The following is an 18,899-nucleotide window of genomic DNA, read 5'->3' as shown; positions in this document are numbered from 1 at the left end:
GAGTCCAGGAGAGTTATGAACTATGGAAACGTGACAGGGTGGACCCTCGGTTCCTGTGCAAGGAAAAAACTCTGACAGACAAGAAACGGTCGAGAGAAGCTATGTGTCCGTCTAAAAGAATGACCTCCAGAGAACAGTTTCCAAAACAGGGTCCAGTAGATCCTCAACTTGAACCAAGCAAGCGACCAAAGATTCAGGGCTCGCCATCAAAGAAAGCATCGGCAGTTTTGAGAAAAGAGAAGCAGAGACTTCAAAAGATGCTTGATCAAAAAGTCCAACAATTGAGGGAGTCAAGAGCAGAAATGGAGGAAAAATCTCAGTACATACGAGACCTAGAGAAGCAGTATGAAAAACAGAGATACTATTTCAACAAAGTACTTGAAAAGATGGAGCCTTGTGTAAACAAGGCCAACTATTGGGAAGCCCAGTACAAAGCACTGAAACAGAAGGTGGAAAGTGCAGCTCTCACAAAGTCAGAACCAACCCCAGACGATTCAGGCTGCCTCGTTAAGAGCGGACCAGGAAATCAGGATCTGACACCTGTGTAGACTAGTTGGAAGTTTTCTATTTTTCTCACTAAAAGTTGTATGAAAATTTGAAAGAAATGATAAGGATTTTTTTCAAAACCTTGGCTAAAGCACATAGGACTGCATGATTGCACCTTTTTCATACATACTCATAAACATACATTACATGCATTTATTCTGAAGGATGCGGGTTTTCATGAACAGGGAGGCGGAAACAAGTTGGACGTGACTGAGATCCAGCAAGATTGAGGCAAGTACGCACCCATACAACACCCGCGGAAAAGCTAAGGCCATGGCAGAACAGTTAGAGAGCCGTGTTCTGGGGATCGAGCAGGGGCAGGAAGAGCTGAGCAATCAAGTAAAGAAGATATTGGACCTATTGCTGAACAAAGGGAAGACAGTCCAAGATCAGGATCATGAAGAAGAAAATGACCCTATCCACCCGCCCGGTTTTACGCCAATTCAGGGGCAATCTTCTGGTCCGCCCCCATTCACCTTAGAGAAACCGCCGCATGGCACGCCACCTTTTATCCCAGCAGTGACAGGAATAGGGATGCCCTCATCAGCGGTTGCGGGTGTAGGGACAAGCAAGACTGCGACGGAATACCGTTGTGACGAATTGGAAGAACGGCTAAGGGCCATAGAGGGGACTCGGACCACCAGTACCGCCAGACCCTCAGATTACTGCCTAGTCCCTAATGTAGTCATTCCTCCAAAGTTTAAGATGCCAGACTTCGAGAAGTTTGACGGGACCACATGCCCTCAGACCCACCTCCGGATGTATTGTCAGTCGATGGCCGCCTATACCGATAATGAGAAGTTGATGATGCATTGCTTCCAAAGCAGTCTTACCGGGACAGCGGCTAGATGGTATGTCCAACAGAATAAGGCCCAGATCCGCACGTGGGGTGACTTGGCCGATGCCTTTGAAGCGCAATATCGTCATATCTTGGAAATGGCTCCAGACAGGATGTTTCTTTCTGAAATGGAAAAAAAGCCAACAGAAACTTTCAGGGAGTATGCACACCGTTGGAGAGACGCGGCCACTCAAGTGGACCCTCCGGTCAACGACCGTGAGGCAATATCGATGTTCGTAGGGACGTTAAAAGATCCCTACCGTTCACATCTAGTAGGGTCCACTCCTCATAACTTCATGGACATTGTGTCGGCAGGGGCCAGAGTGGAAGCCGACGTCAAAGCTGGACGGATAAAGACTGGCACTACCGATAATGGCCCAAGTAAGAAGTGGGTCAAAGGTAAAAAGGAAGAAGAGACCCAAATGATACAGGGACCTATGAGAAGCCTAAGACAGAGAAGCCGAAGTCAACAACCTAGGGGAAATTTCTACATGGAACCAGTAGTAAACCAAACACTGCATATGGGCCCCAGACCCCAGTTTGTGGCCCCCGCGCTTGTGCCAACCCAGCCGAACATACCAACTCGCCCGAGCCAGCAAACACACACGAGGAATACACCCAAGAGTTTTCGGAGATTGGAACCGATTCCCATGTCATACGCAGACTTATTCCCCCAGCTTTTAGAACAAAGGATGATATCTACCATCCCCGGGATTCCTCTCACAAATCCTCCCCCACACTGGTATAATCCCGAGGTCCGATGCGCGTACCATGCCAATTCTCCAGGGCACCCTATTGACCAATGTTGGGCCTTCAAACACAAGGTGCAAGATTTGAAGGATGCGGGTTGGTTGTCATTCGATGCGAAGCCGGTTGGTATTCAAGAGAATCCTTTGCCTGACCATGGGAAGGACAATGTCGGAATGATCGAGGAACAAGATGGGGAAAAATTCGAAAGAAGATGGGAGCAAATGACGCTAGACTGGGTGTATAGTGAACTGACAACGGCAGGCCTAGCAGGGTTAAAGGCTATTTGCCCTAAAGGCGCCCCATGCACATGCCAAAATACTATGAAAAGATCAGTACAACAATGTGAGACTTTCCGGATTTTTCTAAGTAGCTTGATTGACAGCAAACGAGTGGAAGTTAGCCGCGTTCAGAAAACAAATGAAGTTTCAGTCATAGGGGAATCTGACCATCCCCAATTCACCAATAGACCATTTATCCCCATCATGGGAAAAACCCCACGAGTCCCAGAGGCCCCAGTTCGGGTAGTGATCTCAGCCCCTCGCCCTTTCGCATACCACAGTGACCAGGCAGTGCCATGGAGGTACAATTGTGAAGTACGCACCGAAGGAGAAACTAGCAGTGCTGCTGAAGCAAGAGGGATAACCAGAAGTGGAAGGGTTTATACGCCGAAGGTCTTGGAGAAGGTGCAACCTAGCCAAGAACAGAATAGGAACCTGAAGAAGCCAGTTCAATCTCAGGAAGCCGAAGAATTCTTGAAGATTATTAAACACAGTGAATACAACATTATTGATCAACTGAAGAAGATGCCAGCCCATATCTCTGTTTTATCACTGTTGTTGAGCTCGGAAGCCCATCGGGAAGCCCTATTAAAGGCTCTTAATCAGGCCTATATTCCCCAAGACATCAGCATCGATAATTTTAACCATGTGATTGGTGGTCTTACGGCTACCAACTACATTACATTCGCTGATGAGGAGATCCCCGTGGAAGGACAAGGGCACAATCAGGCGTTGCACGTTTCCGCTAAATGTCGAGATCACATGATTGCACGAGTGTTGATTGATAATGGGTCATCTTTGAATGTCATGCCCATGACGACCCTACAAAAACTGCCTGTTGACCCGTCCTACATAAGGCAAAACAATTTGACTGTGCGGGCTTTCGATGGCACCCGCAGGGAATCGGTGGGATCTATTGAAATTCCTGTGCAAATTGGACCAGTCACCTTCGACATTACATTCCAAGTCATGGCCATAACCCCGTCTTATAGCTGCTTGTTGGGGAGGCCGTGGATACATAACACCGGGGCAGTTCCGTCTTCTCTGCACCAACGGGTCAAATTTGTAGTAGATGGGAAATTGGTTTGTGTATATGGTGAAACCGATGTTATGATAACAAAGCCCACTTCCACTCCTTATGTGGAAGTCACGGAGGAGGCATTGGAGGACTCATTCCGAGCCTTCGAGATCATAAATGTCACAACTATAGTAGAAGGATCTCGAATCCCACACCCTCAGATCCCCGCCGCAGTGCATATGATGGCGTCCGAAATGATCAGACAGGGGTACCATCCAGAAAAAGGGCTCGGAAAATACCTACAGGGGATCCGAAAGCCGTTAATGCTTAAGGAAGTCAAAGACAGATATGGCCTTGGCTACATACCTACGGTGGCAGACCGAAGGAAGAAAGCTGAAGAGAAGAAGATGCGGAGGGTGGAAAGAATCACTGGTGAAACAAGCTCCAAGGAAGGACTGTACGTCCCGTCCATCAGCCAAACCTTCGTAAAAAGCAGTCAATCCAACCTGGAGGCAGAATTGCGGCAATTAAGTATATCAGTATTGGATGCTGAAGTCCCGTCGAACACTTCTACAGAGTGGATCCATCATCTCCAACCAGGAGTACAGCTTCAGAACTGGAGTTCTTTTGATTTACCAGATATCATCATGTAATGATCTTTGTTTCAGGATTTGTTTAGTTCTACTTTTCTTTTGTATTCCCCCGGCCACTGAAAAATCGGGGAAGCTCTTTAATGAAAATGAATCATGCATTTCTTGTCATTTATGTGCATTTTGGAAGTCAACTGTCGAAATTTGTTTGTTAATTTCATGCAGGAATAAAGAAAATAACAACACCAGAATCCCTCGCCAAGTAATTGACATTAACTTTGAAAATCTAATCCATGAAACCGAAGTTGAAGATCAAGAAATAAACTTGTCCCCTGAAATGGAAAGAATGTTAAAGTCCGATGAAAAACCAACCTTGACCAGTAGCGATCCCACCGTCATGATTAATCTTGGAACTGAGGAAGAGCCCAAGCAGGTGAAAATCGGAGCACTACTAAAGGGTGAAGAAAAAGACAAAATGATTGAATTACTAAGGGAATACCGAGACGTGTTTGCCTGGTCGTACCAAGACATGCCAGGTTTAGATACGGATTTAGTAACCCACAAGATCCCACTTCACCCAGATTCAAAGCCAGTAAAGCAGAAACTGAGGAGAATGCGGCCGGAGATGTTACTCAAGATAAAGGAGGAGGTACAGAAACAGCTTGAGGCAGGATTCTTGGAGGTAGCCCAGTACCCTGAATGGATGGCCAACGTTGTCCCAATAATCAAGAAGAATGGTAAAGTACGAGTTTGTGTCGACTACCGGGATCTAAATAAAGCAAGCCCTAAGGACAACTTCCCTCTCCCACACATTGATGTGTTGGTGGACAATACTGCAGGGCATGCTTTATTTTCATTCATGGATGGATTCTCCGGATACAACCAGATTAGGATGGCACCTGAGGACAAGGAAAAAACGACTTTCATCACATTATGGGGGACTTTCTGCTATAAAGTCATGCCATTCGGACTAAAAAATGCCGGAGCCACTTACCAGAGGGCTATGGTAACCCTTTTTCATGACTTAATGCACAAGGAGGTTGAGGTTTATGTCGACGACATGATCGTTAAGTCGCGAAATGAGAAAGACCATGCGTTAAACTTGGAAAAATTGTTCGAGAGGCTCCGGAAGTGCCAATTGAAGTTAAATCCCGAAAAATGTACTTTCGGTGCTACGTCCGGGAAGCTATTGGGGTTTATAGTAAGTGAGAAAGGGATTGAGGTAGATCCTGACAAGGTCAAAGCCATTCGAGAGATGCCTAGCCCAAAGTCTGAAAAGGAAGTGCGAAGTTTCTTAGGTAGGCTCAACTACATTGCTCGGTTCATATCTCAATTAACCACCACCTGCGAACCCATCTTCAAGCTGCTGAGAAAGAACAACCCAGAAAAGTGGAACAAAGAGTGTCAAGTGGCCTTTGAAAAAATAAAGGAGTACCTTTTGAATCCCCCAGTACTAGTGCCACCAGTACCCGGAAGGCCTTTAATCTTGTACTTGGCGATTTCAGAAAACTCCATGGGTTGCGTATTGGGCCAGCATGATGAGACCGGGAGGAAAGAAAGGGCCATTTATTACCTTAGTAAGAAGTTCACAGATTATGAGTCTAAGTACTCTGATCTGGAAAAAACATGTTGCGCTTTGGTATGGACGGTCAGTAGGCTGAGGCAATACACCTTGTATTACTCCACCTGGCTGATCTCCAAAATGGACCCAATAAAGTACGTGTTTGAAAAGCCCGTAGTAACTGGACGAGTAGCACGATGGCAGATGTTGTTGACGGAATATGATATTTCTTATGTCACCAGGAAAGCTATCAAAGGTAGTGTATTGCCGAATACCTAGCTGAAAGAGCCGGTGGAGATTACCAACCTATGGAGTTTCGAATTCCCCAGACCAGATATAAACTCCCTAACACCAAGAGCAAGAAGACTTCCGAAGAATGAGATGTTTTCGATGGGCAGTCAATTTTGGGGACTTGGGATAGGCGCAGTGGCTCATATCACCAGATGGGAAACATTATCCGGTGGTAGCTAAGCTCAACTTCCCTTGTCTAACACATAGCCGAATACTCCGAGGCATGTCTCTTGGGTTTGCATACCGGGGCTTTAGATAGGGGTGTCTAGCGACTAATAGTAAGAGGAGCTCGGCCTTAGTCATTCATCACCATAACCGGATTAAAATAGAATTGGAAACTCGCGATTTTCCAAGTTAGTACCGTATCGAGAGACATTCAAAAGATAATAAAAGGGTTTGAACAGTATCAGTTGCTCTCACACACCAAGAGAAAACATGTACTGTCTGATGCACTGCCACATCTGCAGCTTTATTCACGTAGAAAGAAGGGGTGAAGATCGAAGGCTCTTCATATCAGAGTACACCCCGAACTGCCTACTGCACGTGATAGAAGGAGGCCGACGGAAAACCGGGGTTTTATGATATCAAAACCTACCTCAGAAAAATGAGTATCCGAAGGGGCTCCATAATGATCGAGGAATATTAGAATGTGTGGCCACATGGGTTTCTTTTTTAGATGGTGGAAGTTTTGTACAAAGAAATCATGACTGACCCTCCTACGGTGTGTAGAGGCCACCAGGAAAGCCCATAAGTCACGCGTGCGGTTCACGAGGGAGTCCTGCGGTACCCACGCTAGGGAGGCCACTCATTGGCACGAAAATACTTATGAGTGGGTATTATTGGATGACCTGGAAGAGATTGCATTGACTACGCCCGAAAGTGCCATAAGTGCCAAGTTTTACGGTGATCGGATCCCAGTCCCACCACCACCATCCCCACTTCATGTTCTCTCCGCACCTTGGCCCTTTTCAGCCTGGGCATGGATGTGATCGGTCCAATAAGCCCAAAAGCCAGTAACGGACACCGTTTCATCTTTGTGGCAATCGATTATTTTACTAAATGGTAGAAGCATCCCGCCTCGTATTCCAGTATCACACAGAATGTAGTGAGTTGTTTCGTCAAAAGAGAGTTTTATCTGCCGGTACGGATTTCTCTGAGAGCAATAAATCACGGATAATCCACAAAACCTGAACAACGCAGTAATGACCAAGCTATGCAATCATTTCAAGGTTAAGCATCACAATTCACGCCTTATAGACCACAGAATGAATGGCGCGGTGGAAGCAGCCAACAAAAACATTAAGAACATTTGGAGATATGACAGAAACTTACAGAGATTGGCATGACAAGCTTCCCTTCGCCCTAATGGCTTACAGGACTACGACTAGAACCTCCACGAGCGCTACTCCCTTCTCTTTGGTGTACGGAATGGAGGCAGTGGTCCCTGTAGAAGTTGAGATCCCATCTCTAAGAGTTCTAAAAGAAGTAGAGTTGGCTGAGGCAGAGTGGGTACAATCCCGATATGACCAGTTAAACTTGATTGAGGAGAAAAGGATGGCCGCCATGGCCCATGGACAACTATACCAAAGAAGGATGATGAGAGCGTTTAACCGAAAAGTGGGGCCCCGACAGTTTCAGGAGGGGGACCTAGTGCTGAAAAAGATTTTACCGATTCATACAGACCCTCGTGGCAAGTGGACACCAAACTATGAAGGGCCTTAGGTTGTAAAGAAGGCGTTCTCAGGAGATGCCCTACTGTTAGCAAATATGGACGGAACTGACCTATTGCACCCTGTTAACTCTGATGCTGTAAAGAAATATTATGCCTAATGGTTGTATACATCTCCAAAAGAAATTAATGAAAGGATCACAGTGTTATTTCATATGTTCCCTCTTTGCTCATTGTTTCGATTAGATGACGGAGGGCCATTTTTGGACCACCAGCTCCCTTAAAGAACCTAATGTTTTTATCACTTGATGAACCTTTTTGAGCTTTGAAATCAAAACCATCTTCTTTGAAAAAGTCATTCCCAAAATTTAAACCGGGTTGGGATTTTCAAGGGTCAGACAAATCATGCGAGACAACAATGGGCTATCAAAATGATGGCAGGCCATTTTTCTGCTACCCAAAAGAAATTCAAAGAAGAAATCTCTTGCAAGCCCTTTTGAGCCTGAAAAATTCATTTATTGATTAACCCGTCAAAGGATCACACCACACACTGGGGCAGTTTAAAAGAAATCAGTCCCAAATGAAGTTCAAACAAAAATGACAAAATCCCTTCATGAAAGAGAAAAACAAAAGGGAGCAGTAAAAGCACATGGAAAGAGAAAGAAGAAAAGAGAAAGAAAATAAAGGACATACTACGCATGTGATCCTTGACCAAATTACTCTAAATGAAAATTATGATTTTGAGCCTTATTTAACCTTTTTCTTCTTTAACCTATAACCCCCCCAGCCTACATTACGGTCTAAATGAAGTCCTGACCAGATTGGTATACGTTGTTGTCTCTAATGATTTGTCAGACTCAATGACGAGTCTGAACTACGTAATGACCTGATCCTGAAAAGGTACGTAGGCAGCTTGTTCAAAAGGACGAGTTCGGTCAAACTCTCGCAAAAATGTCTCGCCCCAAACTGGGGCAGGATTTGTTGCCATGGGATGGGTTTTTGAGCCTTGGTTTCCTTATTCTTCTGAAAACCTAAATCCCTAAGCCTACGTTTCGTCCCGAGTCTTAAAGACCATCCAGAGATCGAAATGTGAAGCAAAGTACCAAAATAAACCTTGAGCAAACAATGAACCTAAAGGCACTATTCAACCTTACAGTACCAAAAGGGCCAGTCTCCTTCTAGTTGAAACAGGGGCAGTTTTGACGAAAACAAGAGGTTTTAGTTTTCACAAATTAATGTCGATACCTTTTAAAACAAGGGATGCTGTTGTAAAACTTATCTTTTTCCTGAATAAATTTTGAATGTAACAGAACAACTATTTCGCACAAATTGACGTCCTGATTCAGCACATTGAAGACATAAATGCATGATTATTCTCATTATTAGGGATTCCCTGTTTATTGAGGTCAAAAATCAGGGACTTAATACACCAGGAGGGTGTTCAGGCACCAATGGGGAGCCTAAAGCATGTCAAACATCGGTAATGAAGGAATGTTGGGTCAGATTCGGCGTACTCCTTCGAGGTTTGGGAATCTGTGGAAGCGTCAGTGATTAACTACCAAGTTAGATCTTAAACAATCCCTAAGTTTGGAAGATCATGGAAAGTATTGACAGCCAGACACTGGGGCAGAAATTGAGCATCTTTGGATTTTTAGGAAAGCGCTGACAGAACAAAGGTTGAGTATCTTCAGAAAAAGTACTGACAGTCAGACACTGGGGCAGATTTTGAGTGCCTATAGAAATTTGAAAATGGTCAGACTCGTGACGAGAAAAGCACTGGGCCAGATTTCGAAACCCTTTTGGAATCCGAAACGCGGTAAAGACTAATAGTGTATGGATGAAACCAGGGCAGTTGTTGAGTTCCATTTAAGGCGAAGTCGGGTACCATCGTGCCATACTAGAACCTAAAAGTGTGGCCAAGATTCGGGATCGAGAAGAAGGGCCATGCATCCTCATACATTTCATGCATGCACTTCATGCATCCTCATGCATTTAGTGAAAGGCATTCCCATTATAGGAAACAGCATACAGACATATTATGTAACAGGCATCATGTATATATAACAACATGCCCCTGCATTCAAGCATCGCAATTTAGCAACACGCATACATATAGCAGTAGAGCACCATTCATTCATACTTGCCTGATTGAATAAATTCTTGATTAATCCTGTTATATCCATAGCCAATCAGCGTAGGGGTTTGGTCGTTGTACCCTCGGGACCCAAATTTTTACATCCATAACAAGCCATTCAGAGGATATTACAACCCGGTTCAGTGTACCAGCAACACTATTGTCCTCAGTAATAAAAAATAAAAAATAAAAAAATGGGAAAGAGAAAACACTCAGATTTTATTAATTGCCCTCACTTATGGCGGAGGAATACCGTGGTTACAGTCATGGTCCTGGGAGATTACAACCAGAACTCTCCCAAAACCCAAAAAAAAAATATATATAAAAAAAAAAAATAAATACAACAACAAAAACAAAAAAAATGATCTTTTCCAGGTCACGTACAGACGGATTTTCATTTCAGGCTGAAGAACGAGAAGTCGGACCTTTTCCATACGCCATGATTTTGAGCCGTTTTTGCTCCCGCTGGATGTCCTCCCGGCTTTTCTTTAACTCAGCTATTCTAGGCCCAAGGTCGTTGGAGTAAACTGCTACCATTTTTCTCAAATCATCAACCTCCCGTTTTAACATATTATTTTCTTGCCTTAACTCCCTCGTTTTCTGCTGTTCCTCTTGGTATTTCGTCCGTAAGATGTAGGTTTCATTCCCAAGGAGGGTCACAGTCTCGTTCTGTCTCTGCAGACGACGGCTAGGTGAAATGTTGAGGACATCACCTGGGCACTGTGATAGAGTGCCTGGTTGGCTATGCCGGGATCAGACATCGAGGCCAGTACTGTCTCATTCCTCAGCATTTCTTTTTGGAACTGAGGAGAGAGTTGGAAGGAGCCGAGAGCATTAGAACAGAATGGCACCTCTGGTGCCACATTCAAATCAGGAACCCGCTTGGAAGATGAGGCCCCAGCCATGAGAAACGTTTAGGAGTGTTGAGAGATTTGAGATGGTCGAGGTACGGTTTCTCGTAACAGAGGATGGCCAAAGATGGGTTACAATTGCACGTGGAGTTTACTGGTGGTGTTTAAGTGTGAGAGGAAGTCCGTTTAAATAGGATAAAAAGGATTGCCATGCTAAGTGTGTGTCTGACAGAAAGACGAAAGAGGTGACGTGCATCGAGAAGCCCCCAAAGTTTGTGAGCGAGGTAAGCTATGGGAGTTGTGCAGTCCCCTCAGTGGAGGATTATGTTCACAAGGCGGCGAAAAATAATCCCGAGGCGGATTTTGAAAGATGTGGAGCAGTCATAATACCTAAAGTCGAGGAAAAGAAAGAGAAAAAGAAGAAAGTGGGGGCGCATTTATTCTTGGGGCCTGTTTTTCTTTTTTTTTAAAAAGGAACCCGAAGCCGGTTTGTTTTGCACAAAGCCCAACTATTTAAATAAGCTTGGGTTTTATATTTGAAAAGAGAAAGTGCGCCGGCCTGTTTTAAATGACCTAGGCCCTATTTCTTTCTGAATTGGCTCGGCCCGATTTTGAAACTCAATCCAAGCCCAACCATTTTAAAAGACACGGGCTTTTGTTTTTCGAAAAGTGGGCCGGCTTATTTTAAAAAATGACTTGGGACCTCTTTTGGGCCGACCCAGTTTTAAAACTCAATTCAAGCCCAACCATTTTAAAAGACACGGGCTTTTGTTTTTCGAAAAGTGGGCCGGCTTATTTTAAAAATGACTTGGGACCTGTTTTGGGCCGGCCTGTTTTAAATAACCTGGGCTCTGTTTCTTTCTGAATTGGGCCGGCCCAGTTTTAAAACTCCATCCAAGTCTAACCGTTTAATTAGACACGGGCTTTATTTTTTAAAAGGAAAAGTGGGCCGGCCTGCTTTAAAAATGACTTGGGCCCTGTTTCTTTCTGAATTGGGCCGGCCCGTTTTTAAAAAAATCAAAGCCCATTTTTTTGAAAAGCAAACTCGGACCCAATTCCATCCCAAAGACCGCACGTGACCTGAACACGTGATAGAGCCCATGTGGCTCGCCCGTGACCCCCCGAGTTCACTCAACTCACTCAACTCGAAGATGAGTTGACTCATCCTCGACCTCACCACCCCAACTGAAACCCTAATGAAACCCTAAACCTAACTTCCTAACCAGAAATACCTCAAGCCCTAAATTTCCAACAAATCAGTAATAAAGCATACACAACATTGAGATATATATATATATATATATATATATAAAGGGAAGGAAGAAAGAACTTATCTCCTTTGGGAGTTCGGAAGAACTCCCCTTGCATCTGTGCGGATCTTCCTTACCGGGCCACTCCCGGTGACCATCATTTGTCTGGGCTTCACCAGATCTCTCCAGATCTGACCGTGAGAACAGAATAGGAGGCCAATCGGAGCTGGATCACTTCTAAAGGTGTTGGGATCTTAAGTTTGCCAAGATCTAAGGTCTCTGAAGAATGGTATATAGAGAGAGAGAGCTTGGAGATAGGCAAGAGTAGAAAAGAAATCACGGAGGGGCTAGGGTTTTGAGTTTGCAGGAAATAAGCCTAGAGAACAGAGATTGAAAGGGGAGAACAGAGAGGGTGAAAGGAGAGAGAAGAGAGAAGAGAGAAAGAGAGGGCGTTCGAGAGAATGAAATGCAGTAAAATGAACAGAACTAAAAATTTGGTTTAAAATCCAATGCCTCGGAGCCACGAGATTCAACCACGTGGCAACCCGTCATCCGTCCGATCAAAAATTCTGCGTGGCCACCATGATCACCGCACGATCTGTGTTTTCCAAGGACGGTCAGGATTGTGCCATGCCTTGATCCGGGTCACATTTGACCAGCCACTCGGTCACCAACACGTGGCTCATTCTCCATCATGCACAAAAAGTCTGCGTGGCCACCCTGATCACCGCACGATCTGTGTTTTCCAAGGACGGTCAGGATTGTGCCATGCCTTCATCCGGGTCACGTTTGACCAGCCAATCAGTCACCAACACGTGGCTCATTCTCCCCCCACACAAGCAAAAGTCTGCGTGGCCACCCGGATCACCACACGATTTGTGTTTCCAAGGACGGTCTGGATTGTGCCATGCCTTGATCCCGGTCACATTTGACCACCCACTCGGCCACTGACACGCGGCACCGGTCCTCAACCGCACGATTTGTGTTTTCCAAGGATGGCTTGGATTGGGCCACGTCATTGATCCACATCCACATACACCAACCACTCAGTCACTGACACGTGACACCCCTGATCACCGCACGATCTGTGTTTTCCAAGGACGGTCAAGATTGTGTCATGCCTTGATCCGGGTCACGTTTGACCAGCCAATCAGTCACCAACACGTGGCTCATTCTCCCCCCACACAAGCAAAAGTCTGCGTGGCCACCCAGATCACCACACGATTTGTGTTTCCAAGGACGGTCTGGATTGTGCCATGCCTTGATCCCGGTCACATTTGACCAGCCACTGACACGCGGCACCGGTCCTCAACCGCACGATTTGTGTTTTCCAAGGATGGCTTGGATTGGGCCACGTCATTGATCCACATCCACATACACCAACCACTCAGTCACTGACACGTGACACCCCTGATCACCGCACGATCTGTGTTTTCCAAGGACGGTCAAGATTGTGCCATGCCTTGATCCGGGTCACGTTTGACCAGCCAATCAGTCACCAACACGTGGCTCATTCTCCCCCCACACAAGCAAAAGTCTGCGTGGCCACCCGGATCACCACACGATTTGTGTTTCCAAGGACGGTCTGGATTGTGCCATGCCTTGATCCCGATCACATTTGACCAGCCACTCGGCCACTGACACGTGGCATCGGTCCTCAACCGCACGATTTGTGTTTTCCAAGGATGGCTTGGATTGGGCCACGTCATTGATCCATATCCACATACACTAGCCACTCGGCCACTGACACGTGGCACCGGTCCTCAACCGCACGATTTGTGTTTTCCAAGGATGGTCAGGATTATGCCACGCCTTGATCAGGGTCACATTTGACCAGCCCCTCAGTCACTAACACGTGGCACCCCTCCTCAACCATTCGATCTATGTTTTCCCAGGATGGACTAGATCATGCCAGGTCTTCAATCCGGGTTACCCTCCATCCTCCTACTTAGCACATGACTCTACTCAGAACACGACATGTGGTCAGTTGTATGGCCTGGCTAAAATAGCTGTCTTTTATCTTTATAGGCCTGTTGCTATAAATAACGTAGGAGAGTTCCTACTGTTACCCCAAAGCAACAAGACCTATAAAAAGGGGCAGCTGTCGACACCCCAATTTTAACCAGGCCTTTCCGAGGAGACCTCATGTCAAAACCTTTCCACACTGGTTGTGGACCCCACATATTCTAGTAGATCCCACATTGGTTGTGGACCCCACACACCCTTGTAGGTCCCACACTGCTTGTGGACCCCACACATTCTAGTAGGTCCCACATTGGTTGTGGACCCCACACACCCTAGTAGGTCCCACACTGCTTGTGGACCCCACACATTCTTATAGGTCCCATGGTGTTCGTGGACCCCGCATCCTTTTAGGTCCCACATGGCTTGTGGGCCCCACATATCTCAATTGGGCCCCACATGGTTTGTGGACCCCACTTCTCCTGGTACGCTAGCTCGGATTCCTACATCCGGTACACGTTACCCTCTTTGGTACGCTAGCTCGGATTCCTACATCCGATGCACATTACCTCTTTTTGCATGCTTGTGCCTGCTGGCTCGGGTTCCTATAACCCTTAAACGGCTTGTGGACCCCACATCGCTTGTGGACCCCACATATCTCCATTGGGCCCCACATAGTTTGTGGGCCTCACTTCTCTTGGTACGCTAGCTTGGATTCCTACATCCGATGCACGTTACCCTCTTTGGTACGCTAGCTCGGATTCCTACATCCGGTGCACGTTACCCCCTCTGGTACGCTAGCTCGGATTCCTACATCCGATGCACGTTACCTGCTCTGGTACGCTAGCTCGGATTCCTACATCCGATGCACGTTACCTCTTTTGTCATGCTTGTGTCTACTGGCTCGGGTTCCTATAACCCTTAAATGGCTTGTGGACCCCACACATCTTTTTAGGTCCCACATGGCTTGTGGACCCCACATATCTCAATTGGGCCCCACACGGTTTGTGGGCCCCACTTCTCCTGGTACGCTAGCTCGGATTCCTACATCCGGTGCACGTTACCCCCTCTGGTATGCTAGTCCGGATCCACATATCCGGTGCCTTGCTAGCTCGGGCTTTTGTAACCCTCAAACGGCTTGTGGACCCCACATGGCGCGTGGGACCCACACATCTCCGATGGGCTCCACACAGCTTCTAGAACCCTCATATTATTATTATTATTATTATTATTATTATTATTATTATTATTATTATTATTTATTTATTTATTTATTTTAATTTGTCAAATGCAAGCATACTTTGTTGCCCCATCATCACTCACCACATGGCATGTTTCTTCCCTTTACCAATCTTCTCATACTATATTCCCTTCATAATTCTTCATCCCATACTTTGTTCCCCCATCATCACTCACCACATGTCATGTTTCTTCCCTTTACCAATCTTCCCATACTATATTCCCTTCATAATTCTTCATCCCATACTTTGTTCCCCCATCATCACTCACCACATGTCATGTTTCTTCCCTTTACCAATCTTCCCATACTATATTCCCTTCATAATTCTTCATCCCATACTTTGTTCCCCCATCATCACTCACCACATGTCATGTTTCTTCCCTTTACCAATCTTCCCATACTATATTCCCTTCATAATTCTTCATCCCATACTTTGTCGCCCCATCATCACTCACCACATGTCATGTTTCCTCCCTTTATCAATCTTCCCATGCTATATTCTCTTCATTATTCTTTATCCCATACTTTGTTCCCTCCATCATCACTCACCACATGTCATGTTTCCTCCCTTTATCAATCTTCCCATGCTATATTCCCTTCATTATTCTTCATCCCATACTTTGTTCCCTCCATCATCACTCACCGCATGTCATGTTTTCTCCTTTTATCATTCTTCCCATGCTAATTTCCCTTCATCATTCTTCCTCCCATACTTGGTTCCCCCCATCATGACTCCCCTATGTCTTCTTTCCTATGCTTGCCCCAAGCTAAGCCTATAAATAGCCCTCTCATTTCAAGCACAGGGGGAGAGCTCTTAGTGGTGGTAAGGAGAAGATTTCAAATATTGAAGTTTTCTATCACGAGTTTGTGAAGTTAGTCTTTTTTTTGAGTAAAAATCAAGAGGTCGACTAATCCCGTTTCCTATCGGTGTTGAGTCACCCCATTTGAAGAAGGCACCCCGTAGTGCCTCAAATCAGAGCGCAAGAACAACTCTCGGGAAGACGTTGTAGAGCGGCCCTAGTAGACTCATCAACAGGAAAAGAAGACCGGAGCAGAGGAAAACGAAAGAAGATCAAGCGATCGATTGATCCCTTTTCCTACCGGTACCGGGTCACTCCATTTGAAGAAGGTACTCCCTAGTGCCTCGAGTCGGAACTCAAGAACAACCCTCGGGAAGGCGCTGTAGACTAACCTTGCGGATTCACAGATAGGAGAAGAAGACCGAAGGAGAAAAAGACGATAGGTAAGACCAATGAACTTTCTCTTCCTATGTTACATTTCCGTCCCCCTTTCCCTAATCGGCCTCTGTTGGTTTATTTGACTTTATTTCACTTTTCTTTACTTTAAATAGCTTCCTTTTAACTCATAAAAAAACAAAAAACAAAAAAATTTCATAAAAGACACAAAAATTCAGAAAAAATTTCAAAGAAAATTCAAAAATTTTTAAAGCTTTGAAACTTATTTACCTTTGAAAATTTTTGAAGAAAATCCAAGAAAGTTTCTAACATGTTTGGCAAAGGTTAGATTTGTTTCCCTACATTCAAGATTTTCAAAAATACATTCTAAAGGCATATCTTTAAAACCATGACTTTCGTGATTGTTGTCTAAAATTCTGTTGTATTCGGAAGGACATTGGAAAATTCCGGAAAATCATTGGTCTCGACCAAGACCTTAAACTGGTTTTTCCCCCCCACACTGGTCAACGTTTGACCGGCTCACCATTCCCAAACTGGTTCACCCCAGTTTTCTTCATTTCGCTTGTATATTATTGTTGTATCCATAAAATTCACAAAAATCATGAAATTTTCAAAAATTCCAAAAGTATTTTCACATTTTGGTTTCAATTGATTTCATTTGTGTTATTTTGAAAGTTCGGGAAAAATATCAAAAATCATTTTCACACTTAGGAAAAAATCACAAAAATATCTTTTTAGGCACAAGAAAAATTCATTCCAATCCCGAACCAATCTCAAAAACCTCCCGAAATAGTATTTTTGATACTTAAAAAAAAACCTATAGATTTCAAAATCCTCGGGAGCGTATTTTGTATCCTATTTTCGATTTTCCTTCCCGATGATTGCAAACGAGAACATTGACTCTTCGGAGTACTAGATTGCCCCGGTTCTGAGGGAATACCTATATAATATTTTCATCTTGTTTTTGACTTTTGAAAAGGAGTGATCTTTAAAGGCTTATTACATTTATTTCGGGAAAACTCTTTATTAATCTGGTACCATTCGTAAGAACGGGCGTGTAGGGGGTGCTAATACCTTCCCCTTGCGTAACCATACTCCCGAGCCTAACTTTGGTGACGTAGACCGATTCTACCCCTAACGGGGTAGTAATCAAGTGTTCTAACCACACTTCAAAAGGTTAGTGGCGACTCCACCACACATCGTTTTTCACGAAAATTCACATTTTCAAAATACACATTCATTTTTCCCAGTTCGCAAGCCGAACCCATTTTTAAACCAGAGATTGGTTCTCTGGGCCGGGTCCGGGACGTCGCGACAGTCCCCATGCACGTTGACCCTTTAACTAGTTCTCCCCTTGAACCGGTTAATACTTGAACCAATTTCGAACCGAATCCCCTTTATTTTCATAATTTGTATTTGTATTATATTATTTAAATGTTCATAAATTCACAAGAAACTCATAAAAATTACAGAAAATTCAAAGAAATCAGAAGAAAATTATAAAAAAAAAATATTTTGACTTAGTTTTCTTTATTTTCCTTAAATTATTTTGAGGCCAAAAGTTTGTTTTTACAAATTTTTCATCCTAAATGAGTTCAAAAACCTCCCGAAATTTCTACAAATATTATTTCATACTTAGAAAAATCCTATAAATTTCAAAAATTCTGAAAGTGTATATATATATATATATATATATATATATATATATATTGTATACTATGTCAATATTTGTGTCATCTATTTATTTGCATGTGCATTTTGTAATTTTTCAAATGGGAGTAAACAAGAGGCTATTGAATAAAATTTGGGATAATCTTTAATTAATTAGGCACCATTCGTAGAACGAGCATGTAGAGGATGCTAATACCTTTCCCTTACATAACCGAATTTCCAATCCATACTTTAGTATACGTAGACTAATTCTACCCTTAATTGGGTAGTAATCACATGTTCTAACCACACTCTAAAAGGTTAGTGGCGACTCTATCATTCCAATTTTTTTTTTGGGTGATTAGTATCTCCAATTAAAAAATAAATATTGTGGACCATTGGCTGGTATATTACCTCCAATTATATATGAAAATTAACCGAACTTAAGCTACGATACAATGCTAAAAATTATAATATTTGAGAAAAGAGTTAACTCATTAGACATATATATTTAATAAAACAAGCATCAAAACCCTTCATATATACTCCTAAACAAGCACTAATGATCAATCTCGAAGGAGCGTAACGGTAAAAGTTTTTTAAAAAAACATACATTTATAGTAAATATATGAAAGAAATAATGATGTAGCTAGATACCTCACATCTATTTAATGATATTTTAAAGTATTCAAAATAAAATACAACAATAACATAAAATAATATATCCAACTATCCAATCTAGAAGCACTCTTCCACCTTTTTTTTTTTGTCATTGTAAATGAAATAAAAAATTATGTATTTTTTTTTTCTTATTTGATACTTGCAAGACCCAATAGGAAAGCAAGAACATAATTTGCACTCGTGGTTGACAATTTTGCCTCAAGATAATAATATTCTCACGTTTCAATGGCATAATTATGATGGAGCCTCACGTCAGTACTATTATTCATATCCTCATTGTTGAAGACATGCCAATGACTTATATTTGGTCCAACTTTTCCACGAGTCACTCATCTATGATTCATATAATTACATAGATATAACCTAACTCATATATTGTCATTGGTATCGAAAA

The 18,899-nt window shown here is 43.7% G+C and overlaps 1 protein-coding gene across 1 annotated transcript; it reads left to right on the top strand.

Moving 5' to 3' along the window:
- The first annotated feature begins 819 nt into the window (after positions 1 to 819).
- Positions 820 to 4,083, top strand: LOC131158698 (uncharacterized). The gene has a single exon (XM_058113583.1). It carries the CDS (start codon positions 820 to 822, stop codon positions 4,081 to 4,083), a length of 3,264 nt encoding a protein of 1,087 aa, XP_057969566.1.
- The last annotated feature ends 14,816 nt before the right edge of the window (positions 4,084 to 18,899 follow it).

This window comes from Malania oleifera, chromosome 1, assembly GCF_029873635.1.
Source record: "Malania oleifera isolate guangnan ecotype guangnan chromosome 1, ASM2987363v1, whole genome shotgun sequence".
In the NCBI taxonomy this organism is placed as follows: domain Eukaryota; kingdom Viridiplantae; phylum Streptophyta; class Magnoliopsida; order Santalales; family Ximeniaceae; genus Malania; species Malania oleifera.
Note: the sequence above shows the minus strand (reverse complement) of the source record. Positions and strands in the feature narration are given on the sequence as shown.

Bases quoted from the DNA above. Each gene is read 5' to 3' on its own strand.
- LOC131158698 (XM_058113583.1), top strand. From the start codon at position 820: ATGGCAGAACAGTTAGAGAGCCGTGTTCTGGGGATCGAGCAGGGGCAG.